The sequence below is a fragment of the Heptranchias perlo genome, chromosome 30 (assembly GCF_035084215.1).
Source record: "Heptranchias perlo isolate sHepPer1 chromosome 30, sHepPer1.hap1, whole genome shotgun sequence".
Taxonomy (NCBI): Eukaryota; Metazoa; Chordata; class Chondrichthyes; order Hexanchiformes; family Hexanchidae; genus Heptranchias; species Heptranchias perlo.
In genome coordinates, this window is record NC_090354.1 from 5,022,596 (window position 1) to 5,040,829 (window position 18,234).

General features: G+C 46.6%; 1 protein-coding gene across 9 annotated transcripts in view; it reads right to left on the minus strand.

The window, feature by feature from the left end:
- srcin1a (SRC kinase signaling inhibitor 1a) overlaps positions 1 to 18,234 on the minus strand; it is a 338,217-nt gene that overhangs the window by 43,773 nt on the left and 276,210 nt on the right. For all 9 annotated transcript variants that reach the window (XR_010957996.1, XM_067968775.1, XM_067968774.1 and 6 more), the window contains 4 exons: positions 16,688 to 16,781; positions 14,609 to 15,459; positions 3,453 to 3,545; positions 2,430 to 2,470 (listed from right to left, as the gene is read on the minus strand). Coding sequence is in view for 8 of the 9 variants with exons in the window: in XM_067968775.1 (XP_067824876.1) it covers positions 2,430 to 2,470; positions 3,453 to 3,545; positions 14,609 to 15,459; positions 16,688 to 16,781 (1,079 nt within the window). In the remaining variant the exon portion in view is untranslated. The remainder of the gene's footprint in view (positions 1 to 2,429; positions 2,471 to 3,452; positions 3,546 to 14,608; positions 15,460 to 16,687; positions 16,782 to 18,234) is intronic.

The following is an 18,234-nucleotide window of genomic DNA, read 5'->3' on the forward strand; positions in this document are numbered from 1 at the left end:
GTGTCAATAGGAACAGTGGCAGAGAAACGAGCAGGGGGCAGTGCAGAGGAGGCTGGACAGGGATTACCGAGAATTCCATCGGCTGCTTGCACACAACTGAAAACCATTGCGGCCCGTAAACCCTCGAGCTCCGCACCGTCAGCTCTCAGGCTCGTTCTCCTTGGAATTAATCGCTCCTTAACATGTTTTCGTTTGATTAAACAGATTACAAGGAAGAGTGAAGGCCCAGTATGTTAGGTGGCAGTGATTTATCGATGTGATTACACAAAGGGGAATTCGGTCAGGCTGCGAACGCATCTAGCAAGATTCCTGCCCTGTAGAATCTGTCCTGTACTGTTGATATTGCACATGAATGATATGGGTGGGCCCTGTGTGATGTCAGTGCACAAACACTTAACACACTCTTACGAAATTCCTTTGCTCTTCAGTTAACCTCGTTTATTTTATCTGAATTTTTGTATTCCTTCTCGGGATATGAGCATCGCTGGCAAGGCCGGCATTTATTGCCCATCCCTAGTTGCCCCTTGAGAAGGTGGTGATGGTCCTTCTTTGTAGCAGTTTGATGCAACTGAGAGACTTGCTAGGCCGCTTCACAGGGCAGTTAAGAGTCAACCATGTTGGATGTGGGACTGGAGTCACGTACAGGCCCAGACTGAGTAAGGACGGCAGGTTTCCTTCCCTAAAAGGCATCAGTGAACCAGTCGGGTTTTACTTTCAAGGTTTTTAAACTGAAACTCAAACTGCCATTGGTGGGATTTGAACTCACGTTCTCTGGATTACTAGTGCAGGCCTCTAGATTACTAGTCCAGTAACATAACCGCTACACAACTGCACCCCTGAATACACTAAGGAGGTAACTTTCCAAGTTTGCTCAGCCCATAAGGAGCCTGGCCCACCGGCAATGCAAATTGGAAATTTGGGCGTGCCTTAACTATGGCCATTTCACGCAGGTAGGACTCAGCTCTGACCTCCACTCAACTGATTTAAGCCACAGTGTTAAAATTAGCCTTGGTGGCCCCTCCATTAGGGAGGGAAAATATATATATATTTTTTTTTTAAAAAAACAGCCAGGGTGCCTGCTCACGATCCTGATTTTGATCTGGTGAGCCCTTGCAGGAAAGTGTGCAGATGTAGATGGCCGCCTCGGCTGTGATGCCCTCAAGGTAAAATAGCTTGTCAGTCGGTATCCATGATGTGGAGATGCCGGTGATGGACTGGGGTTGACAATTGTAAACAATTTTACAACACCAAGTTATAGTCCAACAATTTCATTTGAAATTCACAAGCTTTCGGAGGCTTCCCCCTTCCTCAGGTGAATTTACCTGAGGAAGGAGGAAGCCTCCGAAAGCTTGTGAATTTCAAATAAAATTGTTGGACTATAACTTGGTGTTGTAAAGTCGGTGTCCAGTTCACACATGAAGAATGACCAGTGAGATTCGTCAGTGCGTGGAACTCATTAAGGTCGTGCTCCTCCCGACTGCACTCTAGCCAGTCGATTCCGGGAGATTCCTGGTCGATTCCGGGAGGATAAGGAACTCTCTCCTGGGGTGGAATCTTGCTCGACGGAGGCACAGGACAGAGAATTAGGACTGTGTCCTCGCTGAATTTGCCCTTTCACCCCAGCAAGAGTCAGAGCCACCAGGAGAGGAGGGAGGGTATTGGGGATACAGTACAAAGAAAAACCCACATTTAATAAGTTACATTAAGTAACTGAGGGGAAGGATTTTATGAATGGGTTTACCATTTCATCACACAATGCATAGAGGGAATCTTTCCCCAGTGTTTATTAGACTGCTGGGGCACTGCTTTCAGGCAGAAGACATGGAGGTGGGTGGGTGGGATTGGACTGGAGGGATTGGGCTGGGGAGACAGGCTGGAGCAAAGGCACAGATGGAGCAGGTGGGAGGCAGGGCCTTGGCAGCTAGCCCAGGGTGCTAGGGGGGTACAACAACAACAACAACTTGCATTTATATAGCACCTTTAACGTACTAAAATGTCCCACAGCGCTTCACAGGAGCGATTATCAGACAAATACATGAACATGGAGGGAGCAGGTGGGAGGCAGTATCTTTTGGGCGGTCGGGGGATTGCGAAGGAATCACACAGAGCTGGTAAGGGGACTGTTAAACAGAATTCAATCTTTGCTACGTTTCTCGGCCAGCTGCAGAGACTGACGACGAAGTCCATCGGAAACCACCATGGCCGCTTTCCCTTTCTCCTTTTTGCAATCTGATTAGTCACTGCTAGCCATGTGATCAGCACGGGCCAATCAGAAAAGAAACGGGGGACTCCACAATGTTACATTCATTCATAAAGACACAAAATGTTTCAACAGTAAGGTGTGTTGACGAGGGCCATGGATAGCAAACCCTTCACCTTTCCCTCGCTATTTTGATAGTTGATATAAAAGTAGATTAATATATACTTACTTCCAGTGCCTGAGCTCCCATTTATGGATTCAGATTTATCGCTGTGAGAAAAATTAAAATGTAATAATTAAAACAAGCATTAAATCTGCAGCCAGCTTGAGAGGGGGAGTGCACGACCTCTTAGACATCACCCTTCGTAGTCACCATTTCACAAGAGTACCTTGTTTAAGTCTCATTCCTCAGAGTTATATAGAATTATATAAGAATGTACAGCATAGAAACAGGCCATTCGGCCCAGCTGGTGTTTATGCTCCACACGAGCCTCCTTGCACCTGACTTCATCTCACCCCATCACCATATCCTTCTATTCCTTTCTCCCTCATGTGTTTATCCAGCTTCCCCTTAAATGCATCGATGCTATTCACCTCAACTACTCCTTGTGGTAGCAAGTTCCACATTCTCACCACTCTCTGGGTAAAGACGTTTCTCCTGAATTCCTTATTGGATTTCTTAGTGATTATCTTATATTTATGTCCTTTAGTTTAATCTCCCCCACAAGTGGAAACATCTTCTCTACGTCTACCCTATCAAACCCCTTCATAATTTTAAAGACCTCTGTTAGGTCACCCCTCAGCCTTCTCTTTTTTTTAAAAAGAGAAAAAAGCCTGTTCAGTCTTTCCCAATCGATATAACCTCTCAGTTCTTGTATCATCCTTGTAAATCTTTTTACACCTTCTCCAGTGCCTCTATATCCTTTTTGTAAAATGTAGACCAGAACTGAGCACAGCACAGAGCGCATTGTAAGAAATTAATGTAGATGAACCTTCCTCTGGTTGAGACATTGAGCTTTGGAGACATTCAGACCAGGAGGGAGAGCCAGGCTCCGTCCCTGCCTTGTGCTGTGAGCTGGACTCAGGCAGGGCCACCTTAAGGGATGCTATAATCAGCCTCAATGCCTCTAAGTCAGGGAGGGGGGAAATTAATCCGGTTTCCCTGCACCTGATAGCTGTCCACTTACCCCTGCTAGAAGTGCTACCTACTGAGCCATGGTTGACTGAGAAGGGAGAGGTTTGGACACTTTACCTGACAGGGTCTGCCTCATTCCCTCGTAAAAGTGCGTTTTGTACCAGTCCCGTCAAACTGGCAATCTGCTTCTCCATGGCTTCCATTCGTTCCCTGTGACAAGAAAACAGACACCAAAATACAGTCAACATCACAACAAACCCATGACGAGTGGGACTGGGCAGGGCAGTGGGTCAGACATTGCCCTTTCACCTCTGGGACTGGGCGGGGCAATGGGTTAGACATTGCCCTTCCACCTCTGGGACTGGGCGGGGCAGTGGGTTAGACATTGCCCTTCCACCTCTGGGACTGGGCGGGGCAATGGGTTAGACATTGCCCTTCCACCTCTGGGACTGGATGGGGCAGTGGGTTAGACATTGCCCTTCCACCTCTGGGACTGGATGGGGCAGTGGGTTAGACATTGCCCTTTCACCTCTGGGACTGGATGGAGCAGTGGGTTAGACATTGCCCTTCCACCTCTGGGACTGGGCAGGGCAATGGGTTAGACATTGCCCTTTCACCTCTGGGACTGGATGGGGCAGTGGGTTAGACATTTCCCTTTCACCTCTGGGACCTGGGCTCAAAACAGTCAGTTTGATGAGACTGCAGTCTGTTTTTGAAAAGGGTGGTGAGGAAATTTCGACCCCACAGAGTATTTAACAATCACCAGAGTCTTCCTCTTTCTGTTGTGTTTCTCCACAGAGGCACTCGGCATAACGCACGAGGATGGTGCGGAGCCTTTAACATTCCTGGATGGAACCACAATAAACAAACCCATTTGGTACCCGCGATCCTGCCCATCGTTGGCTGCATTTTCTCAGCTGGACTGGGCCAACTTATTTTGTTTTTAAATGGAGGAAAATAAGAGGATGAGAAATTGATAAAACCAACCGAGCAATGTAAGGCTCAGAATAAAATCTGACAGATACTGAAGGGGAAAATAATTCCAATGCACACACAGTTGAACAAGAAAAAATCACCGGGCTCAATTTTACGGGGAAATTGCTGGTGCATTGGAGGTGGGGGGGCTCCGAAAATCGCGGAAATCCCGTTCGGGTTCGGAAGCCGGCTCCAACCCGCCAACTTCCGAGTTCTCCACAGACGCACCTATGGGCGACCCTGATCCGGAAGTCCTGCCGACAATTAAAGCCGGCGGGATGATAGTTAAAGAGCCAAATCAACTCATTGAGGTACTTAAGGCTCTTTACTTGTGTCAGATTACTTGGTTATAACGATTTTTAACTTACCTGGGCGGCTTTCCCACCGCTTCTGATTCACACCTAGTGAAACCATTCACACCTCTCCAATATTGAAGCAACTCATGCCAGCCTAAAGCAGGACTTGGACAACATCCAGGCTTAGATGAGCAAATGGCAGGTGACATCTGCATCACATAGTGATCAACTCCAACAAGAAAAGGCCCACGCAACCTCTCCCCACAACCTTATACTGCACCACCATTGCCCAGTTCCTCATCATCAACATCCTATGGTCATCGTTGACCAGAACCTTAGCTGGGGCAGCCACGGCAACACTTACAAGAGAAGGGCAGAAGATGGGTACTCTTCAATGAGTTGCTCACCTCCTGATACCTCAAAGCCTCTCCACACTCTACAAGACTCAAGTCAGGAGTCACACTTACCTCGACAGGCGAAGCCACAACAACACTCAAAAGATGGGCACTGTCCAGGACCATCCATTTGGTCTTCGCCCCTTCCCCTGAACTCAATATCCACCCCCTCCACCACCAGTGCACCGTGGCTGCATTATGTACTATCTACAGAATGCAATAAAGCAACTCAGCAAGCTCCCTTCGACAACAACTTCCAGCCCTGTGACCTTTTACCACCAAGGAGGATGAGTGCAGCAACTCCACTGGAACAGCGTCACCTCCCCATTTCCCCCCTCCAAGTCACACGCTATCCTGACTTGCGTATATATCACTGTTCCTTCATCGTGGCTCTCAGTATCCTGGAATTCCCTACGTAACACCGTGCTGGGAGCACCATCAACACAAGGAGCACGGTTCAAAGGTGAAGGTTCACTAGCACCTACTCAGGGCAACTGGGGATGAGCCATCAATACGGCCTTGCCAGCGTCCCCCACATCTCAGAGCAAATTTTTTAAAAACTAGGATTGCCTGCCCGCCAGTTTAGTCCAGGTTTTGATGGGGTTTGACTGGAATTTTGTGAAGTGAAAACCAAGGCACTCAAATTCTGAATGTGCATGTAGCCCATTTTATTTCCCATTTGCTTTTGGGAGGCCTGATGGGCAGATGTTAGTTATTAAAGCTTTCAATTAATTTTTGCCAGCAACAAAGGAAACAGCAGAACTCCAGTCATGATCACAGCCCCACCCCCTGCCTCCATTCCACCTGGTTTGGGCTTTGACTAAAGGTGACAACCTTAATCACAACACACAGGAGCAGAGCTGCCCATGTATGATCTGAAGAGAGAGTTGATTAGTCAGACGGCGGCAATATTTAGCCCGCGCTTGAAGGGGGGTAAATTCAAAAAACAATCTATGGAAACAATATTTCAGTGAGCGAGTGGTCAATCTATAGGACAGGCTCCCCGGGGAGAAGGTGGAAGCAGTTAAAATTGATCCATTCAAATACAAATTAGATGGATTTCTTTCGGAAAATAACATTTTGGGACACGGTATATGAGTAATTGGAGACCCGAGATGTGGTCAGTGTAACATGCTTGGGAGGATTAAGTGACTTTGGACATATGGTTCCCAAAGCTCTCCACCACTGGGGATTTTCCTCGCCTCATGTCTGGGTCTGTTGGAGATTTACTGATAGAGATTGACTGCTTTGATTAGTCAACAACTCCATTATCGTTGAATCATGCGACTACCGGGATGGGAGAAGGTGAACTAGATGGACCTTGGCCTTTCTTCGACTAGCAATTCCTACCTTCCTACTTAGAGACACGGTCAAGAGACCAATAAGGCTTGTTGGCAGAATAGGTCATTCTCCCATTCAATGATGGGTGTTTTCCTCTTACAACCAGAGTGTCAGGTGAGACACCTCATGGCGAGTGAGCGCTCCTGAGCAAAGATGGGGTACTCATTCCCTGCCAAGCTGGATCCGTTAGCTGATTATGGACTGCATTGGTAGGAATACCATGACTTGACATAACAAGGCTCTGAGATCACAAAGATCTGAGACTGGGAAGCCCTCAGATTATAAAAGCCCTGAGATTCCAAGGTCCTGAGATTGCCGTGGCAACAATTGGGTCAATTAAGTGGGCTCAGTACCCCCCGAGATAAGGAGAAGATAAATCAGCCAGGATTGCATAGCACAGAAACAGGACATTCGGCCCAACAGGTCCATGCCGGTCTTTATGCTCCACACGAGCCTCCTCCCTCCCTACTTCATCTAACCCTATCAGCATATCCTTCTATTCCTTTCTCCCTCATGTGTTTATCTAGCTTCCCCTTAAATACATCTATGCTAATCGCCTCAACTGCTCCTTATGGTAGCGAGTTCCACATTCTCACCACTCTCTGTGCAAAGAAGTTTCTCCTGAATTCCCTATTGGATTTTTTAGTGACTATCTTATATTTATGGCCCCTAGTTTTGGTCTCCCCCACAAGTGGAAACATCTTCTCTATGTCTACCCTATCAAACTCTTTCATAATCTTAAAGACCTCTATCAGGTCACCCCTCAGTCTTCTCTTTTCCAGAGAAAAGAGTCCCAGCCTGTTCAATCTTTCCTGATGGGTATAACCTCTCAGTTCCGGTATAATCCTGGTAAATCCTGCCCATTTTTTGAGCAGCTTTTCAGTCTTTTATTTTCAGTGTGAGCTGGTCAGCAAAAGTCCAATGTTCAGACTGCAAAAATCACTGGGGTCTTGAAATGAAGTCTATCAGCAGTAATGAGGGGAACGGCCAGGCCTGGCCACAGATTACAAAGAGTGGGAGAGAGGGAAAATACAAATAAACATCGTACACTGTAACTAGGAACCGGGAAAATATCTCCAAATTTAAATATAGAAACTAACACAAAATGGGGGGGGGGGGGGGGAAGGGGAATAAATATAAAATATAACACAAATACTGAGTAATATGAAGCCAGAGGAATTATATCTAAAGCTGCAACATCTAACAAACAGCTGGGAATCACAAGGGAACAAGGAAATCCTGCAACAGGGAGAGTGACAGAGCAAGATTGAAAGAGAGATTGAGTGAGAAAGACAGAGAGAAACAGAGATTGAGTGAGACAGAATGAGTACGTGAGAGAGGCAGAGAATGGAGGGAAAGAGATTGAGAGATATGCAGACAAACCGAGTGAGGGAGAGAGAGAGAGAGAGAGAAAGAGAGAAAGAGAGAGAGAGAGAGAGAGAGAGAAAGAGAGAGAGAGAGAGAGAGAGAGAGAGAGAGAGAGAGAGAGAGAAAGAAAGAGAGAGGAGAGAGAGAGAAAGAGAGAGAAAGAAAGAAAGAGAGAGAGAAAGAGAGAGAGAGAGAAAGAGAAAGAGAAAGAGAGAGAGAGAGAGACAGACACACTGAGTGAATGAGAGAGACACAGGGGGTGATTTTAAACCCCAAGAACGGGTGGGTTGGGGACAGGTGGGGGTTAAGAATAGTTGCTTTTTGGGTTGTGACCGTAACCTGGCTTTATTTCTGGGTTTAACGTCGATGTGTAAAAGTCTGGGCTTCCCACTGGGAATGCAAAGTCCAAACATTTTGTGGTCGCGACCCCAAAAAAACAACTATTTTCAACTCCCACCCGCCCCCAACCCACCTGTTCTTGGGGTTTAAAATCACCCCCACAGTCAGAATAAGTGAGACAGATAGACTGAGTGAGAGACAGAAATTGAACGAAAGAGACAGAGTGTGAGAGAGAGAGAGAGAGAGAGAGAGAGTGACAGGCTGAGTAAGAGAGAAAAGAAAGAGCTGCAGAGGCAAAGAGAGAGTATTGAACGAGTGCACCCCTGTGACATTTGAATGTTGCGACTACACAATAGTTGAAATAACTTGCCTTAATACAATTTGCCCCTAGCTCCCTCCTCTGCTCACTTTCAGACTTGATAAAAGATGGCACACTCTGTCCCCACTCCCGATTGCTATCCTATTGCGTACGTTTGTGGGCGTTGAGTTAAAACAGGGTCAGCTTCAACTGCGATGCCCCCCATGGTTGAATAAACTATCTACACTCACTGACTCGGCACACACATGGAGAATGGGCACTCGGGTGAGGTACTGGAGAGATGACAACATCCGTGGAACTGTACCTCAGTGCGAGTTAGCGCCTGGAGGAGAAAATGGGGGAGGGGGGAGATAGAGTGGCAAATTTGAAATAAAACACTTTTGATACGCTGGGTTGGGGCGGTGGGGGGGTTGAAGGTTCCTCTCACAGGTGATTATTATAACAGGCTCCTTGAATGCTAATAACCCAGGGATGCAGAGCACTGCACAGTGCAAGAAGCTGTCTTTAGTTCCACACTGTCATTGGCGATCAGTAATGAGAATTGATGCCATCGTTGTCCTTTCAAATCAAAAGTTCCAAGTCAATCTCTGATGGAGATTAATCTGTAGTTGCACATGACTGAAGACGTGCTTCAAGATTTCTGACCCTGTGATCGCACCCTTCTCTGTACAAATAAGACGTAACTTTCCCCCTTTAAGACAATCTTATCATTGGAAAGTGAAGTTGTTGGGTGGAGGAGTCGGATGGTACGAACAACTCACGTAAGGGAGGTGGAGTCAAAGGGGGCAGTGGGGAAGACGGGCAGCTCGAGACAAACATCTCAAATAATCTGGCCTCTGCTTTTTGTAAAGTGAGACGGCCTGGCTATAGCGTCCTTTAGGCACACTCTGTACATAAATGTCTTGGTCTGTTTTAAGAAGGGCCAATGGGTAAAGTGGTGCAATTACACCGTCACGTGACGAGTTACGAGCTCATCAACGCTGGGGTAAAATCAACAAAATTCAGCCCATCATTCTGGTCCGGTTCCACATCAGAGATACCAAGGAGGGACTTCTGCAAATGGCCGACAGTAAACCCAATTAGTCATGTAGTTGGGAAGATTTAGACCATAACCATATGACCAGAAGAGATAGGGGCAGGAGTAGGCCATTCGGCCCCTCGAGCCTGCTCCGCCATTCAATGAGATCATGGCTGATCATATTTTCACCTCAACTCGGCTTTTCCCCGTATCCTTTGACTCCCTCGCTGATCAAAAATTTGTCTAACTCAGCCTTGAATGTATTCAATGACTCAGCCTCCACAGCTTTTTGGGGTAAAGAATTCCAAAGATTCACGACCCTCTGGGAGAAGAAATTCCTCCTCATTTCCATCTTAAACGGGCGACCCCTTATTCTGAGACTATGCCCCCTAGTTTTAGATTCCCCCATGAGGGGTAACATCCTCTCAGTGTCTACCCTATCGAGTCCCCTCAGAATCTTGTATGTTTCAATAAGATCTCCTCTCATTCTTCTAAACTCCAATGAGTTTGGACCCAACCAGTTCAATGTTTCCTCATAAGACAACCCTTCCATACCCGGAATCAACCTAGTAATATTTACATGGCCCTACGTAGTAGTGACATTTTTACATAGAATTTACAGCATATAATCAGGCCATTCGGCCCTATTGGTCCATGCCGGTGTTTATACTCCACCGGAGCCTCCTCCCACCCTACTTCATCTAAACCTATCAGTATACCCTTCTATTCCTTTCTCCCTCATGCACTTATCTAGCCTCCCGTTAAAAGCATCTATGCTAGTCGCCTCAACTACTCCTTGTGGTAGCAAGTTCCACCTTCTCACCACTCTTTGGGTAAAGAAGTTTCTCCTGAGTTGCTTGTTGGATTTATTAGTGTCTCTCTTACATTTATGACCCCTAGTTTTGGACTACCCCACAAATGGAAACATCTTCTCTATGTCTATCCTATCATAATTTTGAAGAACTCTATAAGGTCACTCCTCAGCCTTCTTTTTTCTAGAGAGAAGAGCTCCAGTCTGTTCAGTCTATCCTGATAGTTATAACCTCTCTTGTAAGTCTTTTTTGCACCTTCACCAGTGCCTCTATATCCTTTTTGTAACACGGAGACCAGAACGGAGCACAGTACTCTAAGTGTGGCCTAACCAAACTCTTACACTAGTTTAACATAACCTCTCTGCTTTTCAATTCTATTCCTCTAGAAATGACATCATAAACATGTTCTTGTAAAACTAGAAATAACCATCTCCGAAGATCTTCCTGTTATCTTTCTGATGTTATTAAGATCCACTCCCTGAGAATATTTGTACAGAACTTTCCCTCAGAAGATTAAGTGAATGGGTCAAAACACACTCAAGAGGTTCATTAACTGCCTGACTTTCACTCTCAGGTCCATAGTATCGTGAAATACTCTCAGTACATTTCATTGACACAACAAGAATACCACAGCTGTGTAAAACGGCCACCGCTATCCATGATTCTCAGTGTGTACCATCTACAGGATGCACTGCAGCAACTCACCAAAGCTTCTCTGGCAGCACCTCCCAAACCCGCGCCCTCCACCACCCAGAAGGACATGGGCAGCAGGTGCATGGGAACACCACCACCTCCACGTTCCCCTCCGAGTCACACACCAACCCGACTTGGACATATACCGGACGTTCCTTCATTGTTGCTGGGTCAAAATCCTGAAACTGCTGATCTAACAGCACTGTGGGAGCACCTTCACCACACGGGACTGCAGTGGTTCAAGAAGGCGGCCCACCACCACCTTCTCAAGGGGCAATAGGGATGGGCAGTCTTGCCAGTCCCGCCCACATCCCGAGAATTAATTTAAAAAAGCACAGAGACCAGGTGAAATCTTTTTTCCTCTCTCAGTGACGTGTTTATTTATAAATGTTTTCTTTATTTGTTCTCGGGATGTAGGCGCCACCGGCAAGGCTGGCATTTATCGCCCGTCCTTAATTGCCCTGAGAAGGTTCTGATGGGCCTCCTTTATAGAATCATAGAATCATAGAAGTTACAACATGGAAACAGGCCCTTCGGCCCAACATGTCCATGTCGCCCAGTTTATACCACTAAGCTAGTCCCAATTGCCTGCACTTGGCCCATATCCCTCGATACCCATCTTCCCCATGTAACTGTCCAAATGCTTTTTAAAAGACAAAATTGTACCCGCCTCTACTACTGCCTCTGGCAGCTCGTTCCAGACACTCACCACCCTTTGAGTGAAAAAATTGCCCCTCTGGATCCTTTTGTATCTCTCCCCTCTCACCTTAAATCTGTGCCCCCTCGTTATAGACTCCCCTACCTTTGGGAAAAGATTTTGACTATCGACCTTATCTATGCCCCTCATTATTTTATAGACTTCTATAAGATCACCCCTTAACCTCCTACTCTCCAGGGAATAAAGTCCCAGTCTGTCTAACCTCTCCCTGTAAGTCAAACCATCAAGTCCCGGTAGCATCCTAGTAAATCTTTTCTGCACTCTTTCTAGTTTAATAATATCCTTTCTATAATAGGGTGACCAGAACTGTACACAGTACTCCAAGTGTGGCCTCACCAATGCCCTGTACAACTTCAACAAGACATCCCAACTCCTGCATTCAATGTTCTGACCAATGAAACCAAGCATGCTGAATGCCTTCTTCACCACCCTATCCACCTGTGACTCCACTTTCAAGGAGCTATGAATCTGTACTCCTAGATCTCTTTGTTCTATAACTCTCCCCAACGCCCTACCATTAACGGAGTAGGTCCTGGCCCGATTCGATCTACCAAAATGCATCACCTCACATTTATCTAAATTAAACTCCATCTGCCATTCATCGGCCCACTGGCCCAATTTATCAAGATCCCGTTGCAATCCTAGATAACCTTCTTCACTGTCCACAATGCCACCAATCTTGGTGTCATCTGCAAACTTACTAACCATGCCTCCTAAATTCTCATCCAAATCATTAATATAAATAACAAATAACAGCGGACCCAGCACCGATCCCTGAGGCACACCGCTGGACACAGGCATCCAGTTTGAAAAACAACCCTCGACAACCACCCTCTGTCTTCTGTCGTCAAGCCAATTTTGTATCCAATTGGCTACCTCACCTTGGATCCCATGAGATTTAACCTTATGTAACAACCTACCATGCGGTACCTTGTCAAATGCTTTGCTGAAGTCCATGTAGACCACGTCTACTGCACAGCCCTCATCTATCTTCTTGGTTACCCCTTCAAAAAACTCAATCAAATTCGTGAGACATGATTTTCCTCTCACAAAACCATGCTGACTGTTCCTAATTAGTCCCTGCCTCTCCAAATGCCTGTAGATTCTGTCCCTCAGAATACCCTCTAACAACTTACCCACTACAGATGTCAGGCTCACTGGTCTGTAGTTCCCAGGCTTTTCCCTGCCGCCCTTCTTAAACAAAGGCACAACATTTGCTACCCTCCAATCTTCAGGCACCTCACCTGTAGCGGTGGATGATTCAAATATCTCTGCTAGGGGACCCGCAATTTCCTCCCTAACCTCCCATAACGTCCTGGGATACATTTCATCAGGTCCCGGAGATTTATCTACCTTGATGCGCGTTAAGACTTCCAGCACCTCCCTCTCTGTAATATGTACACTCCTCAAGACATCACTATTTATTTCCCCAAGTTCCCTAACATCCATGCCTTTCTCAACCGTAAATACCGATGTGAAATATTCATTCAGGATCTCACCCATCTCTTGTGGTTCCGCACATAGATGACCTTGTTGATCCTTAAGAGGCCCTACTCTCTCCCTAGTTACCCTTTTGCCCTTTATGTATTTGTAGAAGCTCTTTGGATTCACCTTTGCCTGATCTGCCAAAGCAATCTCATATCCCCTTTTTGCCCTCCTGATTTCTCTCTTAACTCTACTCCGGCAATCTCTATACTCTTCAAGGGATCCACTTGATCCCAGCTGCCTATGCATGTCATATGCCTCCTTCTTATTTTTGACTAGTGCCTCAATCTCCTGAGTCATCCAAGGTTCCCTACTTCTACCAGCCTTGCCCTTCACTTTATAAGGAATGTGCTTACACTGAACCCTGGTTAACACACTTTTGAAAGCCTCCCACTTACCAGACGTCCCTTTGCCTGCCAACAGACTCTCCCAATCAACTTCTGAAAGTTCCTGTCTAATACCATCAAAATTGGCCTTTCCCCAATTTAGAATTTTAACTTTTGGGCCAGACCTATCCTTCTCCATAGCTATCTTAAAACTAATGGAATTATGATCACTGGTCCCAAAGTGATCCCTCACTAACACTTCTGTCACCTGCCCTTCCTTATTTCCCAAGAGGAGGTCAAGTTTTGCCCCCTCTCTAGTCGGGCCATCCACATACTGAATGAGAAATTCCTCCTGAATACACTCAACAAATTTCTCTCCATCCAAGCCCCTAATGCTATGGCTGTCCCAGTCAATGTTGGGAAAGTTAAAGTCCCCTACTATTACCACCCTATTTTTCTTGCAGCTGTCTGTAATCTCCTTACATATTTGCTCCTCAATTTCCCGTTGACTATTTGGGGGTCTGTAGTACAATCCTATCAAAGTGATCTCTCCCTTCTTATTTTTCAGTTCTACCCATATGGACTCAGTGGGCGAACCCTCGGATATATCCCCTCTCACTACTGCCGTGATGTTCTCCCTAATCAAGAACGCAACTCCCCCTCCTCTCTTACCTCCTGCTCTATCTTTCCTATAGCATCTGTACCCTGGAACATTGAGCTGCCAGTCCTGCCCCTCCCTTAGCCATGTTTCAGTAATATACTGATTGTTTTTATAACTGAGTGGCTTGCTAGACCATGTCACAGGGCATAAATAGTGATCCACACAGTGTGGGACTGGAGTCACATGTAGGCTCCAGTCCCACCCATGTAGAGTGGGTAGGGGGGGGGGGCGACAAAGTCCCTTCCCTGAAGGTCACTGGTGAACCAGTTGGATTCTTAAAGAACAATTCAGCAACTTTCATGGTCATTTTTCTTCCTGGTGCCAAGCCACAAATGACAAATTTTATTGAATTCAATTGCTGTGGTGGGATTTGAACTCAATGACCTCCAGGTCGCTAGTTGACCGTAACTACGACAACACCCTACCCCTCCTTAAGAGCGACATCAAATTAGGTCACACTTTTAAAACTAAATGAGGACAACAGTTTTTAAATGGCAATATTAAATGAAAGTTACACACTGGTTTACCTTGTTTCTGGGTCATTGGCAGCCAATGGAGAGCTGTATCCAGATGCCGGCCTCTCGGTTGCCCCCGTCCTCTCACTTGGTCCTGGAAGAACTTCTGTTGTGACGGCAGGGTTGGCATTCCTAGATTTGGTCAGGGTGGTCTCAATAGCCACCGCGCTTCCCGGGTCCTTCCGGAACGACTGCCTCACCGGAGAAGACCTGCTGGGTGGCCCAGAGTAAGGACTGTGCGGACTCTGTCCCGCTTGGACGTCCACCATTCTGCCGTCAGGGATTTTCTGAGGGGACGACGGAGGCATCCTGTAGCCTAGGCCGGTGCCGTAGCCATCGCTGTAAATCTGCGGGCTCGGCTTGTAAAAAGCGTCCTCCATGTCACCCTGAAGCCCTGCGGCCGAGTAGGTGCTTAGCGACCTCATGGAGCCTCGGCGATAGAGGCCTCCCGGGTAAGAGAAAGGGTCCTGCATTCCAGCCAGCGACTGCGTCGACGCGATACTTAGCCGCCCGTCGTGCGTCATGTTGTAGGGGTCTGCGTACAAGCCTTCGTTTCTCATCAGCACTACGTTCTTGTTGCTCATGTCTTCGTCCGGTTTCACGTCCCTGCGCTCCAGGATGGCGCTGGGGCTCGGCGAGACGGGCTGGGAGGAGGGCATGCCGCCCAGCCGCTCAGCATGGTGGACCGGGCTCCCGGTGTAGGACGGAGGACGCCCGCCGCTGTACGACATGCGGGAACGGGACGGGGACGAGGACTGCAGCCCGGGCGACGGGGAGGCCGACACCAAATGCGGGGAACCGGAGGCCACGTTGCTGAGGCGGCGGGTGGGTGAGGACTCTCTGGACGTGTAAACCATCTCTCTCTGTTTAACGGAAAGAACATCGATTATTAGACCAGCCGTCAGACCTGCAACATCATAAGTCAGACAACAAAAGTGGCTCCAAGACAGTCCAAACTATTCAGAAGATCAATATTGGTGAGGAAGACCATTTGGTCCATGTTAATCTATCCATTCAGAAAGACTCTACAGTTCACTCATCACAAGATGCAACCATTCCTTAAAACCTTAATTCCAGGGGTTTTGCCTCTACTGCACTACTTGGAAATTCATTCCATGTGTGACTGACTCTTATGCATCAAGAACTTCCTGGCACGAGTCCTAAAGTTACCTTTTATTAGTTTGAACCTGTGGCTCCTTGCTACTTGAAGTAGTGTTTCTGATATACCTTTCCCGTGTCGTTTATCATCTCCTGAACCTCTCGGAGGTCCCCTCTCAGTCACCTCCTGTCAAAGTTGGAAAGCCCAAGTCTCTCCAGTCTGGATTTGATTCTCTGGATTATTAATCCAGCAACAAAACTACTATGTTACCAAAATACAATGTAAATGAGATGCATCCTACAGCACCTGTAGCCCCAGTGCATTACAGAACCCCTTCAGTGGTACTTTACTATTAAGGAGGCAAGGGGAGAAGGGGACAGAGGAAGAGTGTAATAGGAGAAAGAGGACGTCAAGCACCATCGCCAAGTCAGACGTACTTGCAATAAGATCAGCTTCAAGAAGCCAGAAGCTCTTTCCTTACTGCACTGATTAATATTTTTCAATAATTACTGACACTTCCACGTGCAAATTGTAATCTTTCCTGTCAGATCCCTCAGGTGCTGGTGTGGCTCTGATTGACTATTAGTTGAAGTGTTATTGTGGGATGGCAGTGAGTGAGACACCATTAGTATTCACCCACCTCCTCTGCGCCTCATTAGTGATCAACCTTTACTCATTAGATCGTTCTCCGTTCTTTCGATAGCACCAATCGCCACGGTCACGTCACTTCACCACATCACGATGTGTGACGTGTTCTCATTCAAGCCTGCGATGGAATTCTTAATTTTTTTTTTTGAAGATGGCTGGGTGATAGAGGTGAAAATCCTGGGATTGTTAAAAATAGAGTCTGATGATGTGATTGGAGAGTTAAGATACGGGGTGGGGGGTAGGATTTGATGGCCCAAATGGCCTTTGCTCGTCCCTGACGTTTCTTATACTCTAAAGCTAGAGGCTGCCTAGCAACAGGTTAAAAAGGTTTCCAGAGGACTTACCCTCAGATCTCCGTTTGCGATATGGGAAGCAGGATATGGTGCATAGATGGGCTCTTTCCTGAAAATTTTGATTACACTTCGATCTTGGATATCCCTGGAAGAGAAGAAACAGATGGTGAGAGATCGCGGAGCTGAAGAGACACTGTAGACCCCACTTCCTGATAGTCTGTTTCTGTTCTTTTTCTTGCTAAGGTTTCCTCTTATTTCCCACTTACCCCAACTGACAGAACAGATTGAACACAGGCCTCCAGGCCACCAAAGTTGGATTCTAAGTGCCTACCAGAAGGGGCTGAGGGAGTTCAGTGGTGAGAGCGGAAAAGTGTTCCTCCTAATGTCACTATTGAGTACATCTGGGCGAGGTATTGGAGCTCCCTCCATATTGGTCAAATCTGTGACTTGACCCCAGTCTATTAAGAGTCTGGTCTAATCCAGTGCACTAACAAAGGAAGGTTTGATCAAATGGGGATCTCAATGGAACCCAAGGAGATGCCCCCCCAACTCTCTCCCTTCCCCCTCCTTCCTTATTATACAGCCTGAGAAGTGGAAATGGTTTAGCAAGCCTCTTCCAGGTCATGTCCTTCTGAAAATAACAATCATAGAATCATGCAGCACAGAGAGAGACCATTCAGCCCATCATGTCTGTGCTGGCTCTTTGAAAGAGCGACCTAATTAGTCCCACTCCCCTGCTTTTCCCCCAAAGCCCTGCAATTTTTTTTCCTTTGCAAGTATTTATCCAATTCCCTTTTGAAAGTTATTATTGAATCTGCTTCCACCAGGCAGTGAATTCCAGATCATAACAACTCGCTGAGTAAAAAAAAATTATTCTTGTCTTACCTCTGGTTCTTTTGCCAATTATCTTAAATCTGTATCCTTTGGTTACTGACCCTCCTGCCACTGGAAAGAGTTTCTCCCTATCTACTCTATCAAAACCTTTCATAATTTTAAACACCTCTATTAAATCTCCCCTTAACCTTCTCTGCTCTGAGGAGAACAATCCCAGCTTCTCCAGTCTCTCCACATAACTGAAGTTCCTCATCTCTGGTACCATTCTAGGAAATCTCTTCTGCACCCTCTCCGAGGTCTCAACATGTGCGGTGCCCAGAATTGGACACAATACTCCAGCTGGGGCCTATCCACTGATTTATAAACGGTTAGCAAGCAAAGGAATTAATGCTAAGGAACTGCTCGGTTGATCCAAATCTCCATCTCCCTGACACCTACATTAACGGCCCCATGGCCTCTACTCCCGGCACATGCTGCATGTGATATCAACTCCGAGCATGCCCTGTAACTATGGTATGTACTCAGGTGTGCTACTGGCACCAATACTGCCCCAAGCTTTACTTTCTACTCACAGGCTGTCCAATCTGGACACCTTGGATCAGATCTATGATGTCTGCTTGGAATATCAACCGTCCTTTGTGTAGTTGGATATAAGGCTTCACTGAGACGTGCTACGAAGGAACAGGTTAGACCTCTTTTTTTTTCTAAAGATGTGTTAAATGTTTAATAAAGCTCTTGCTATCAGTCAAGATTCAACTTCTGAA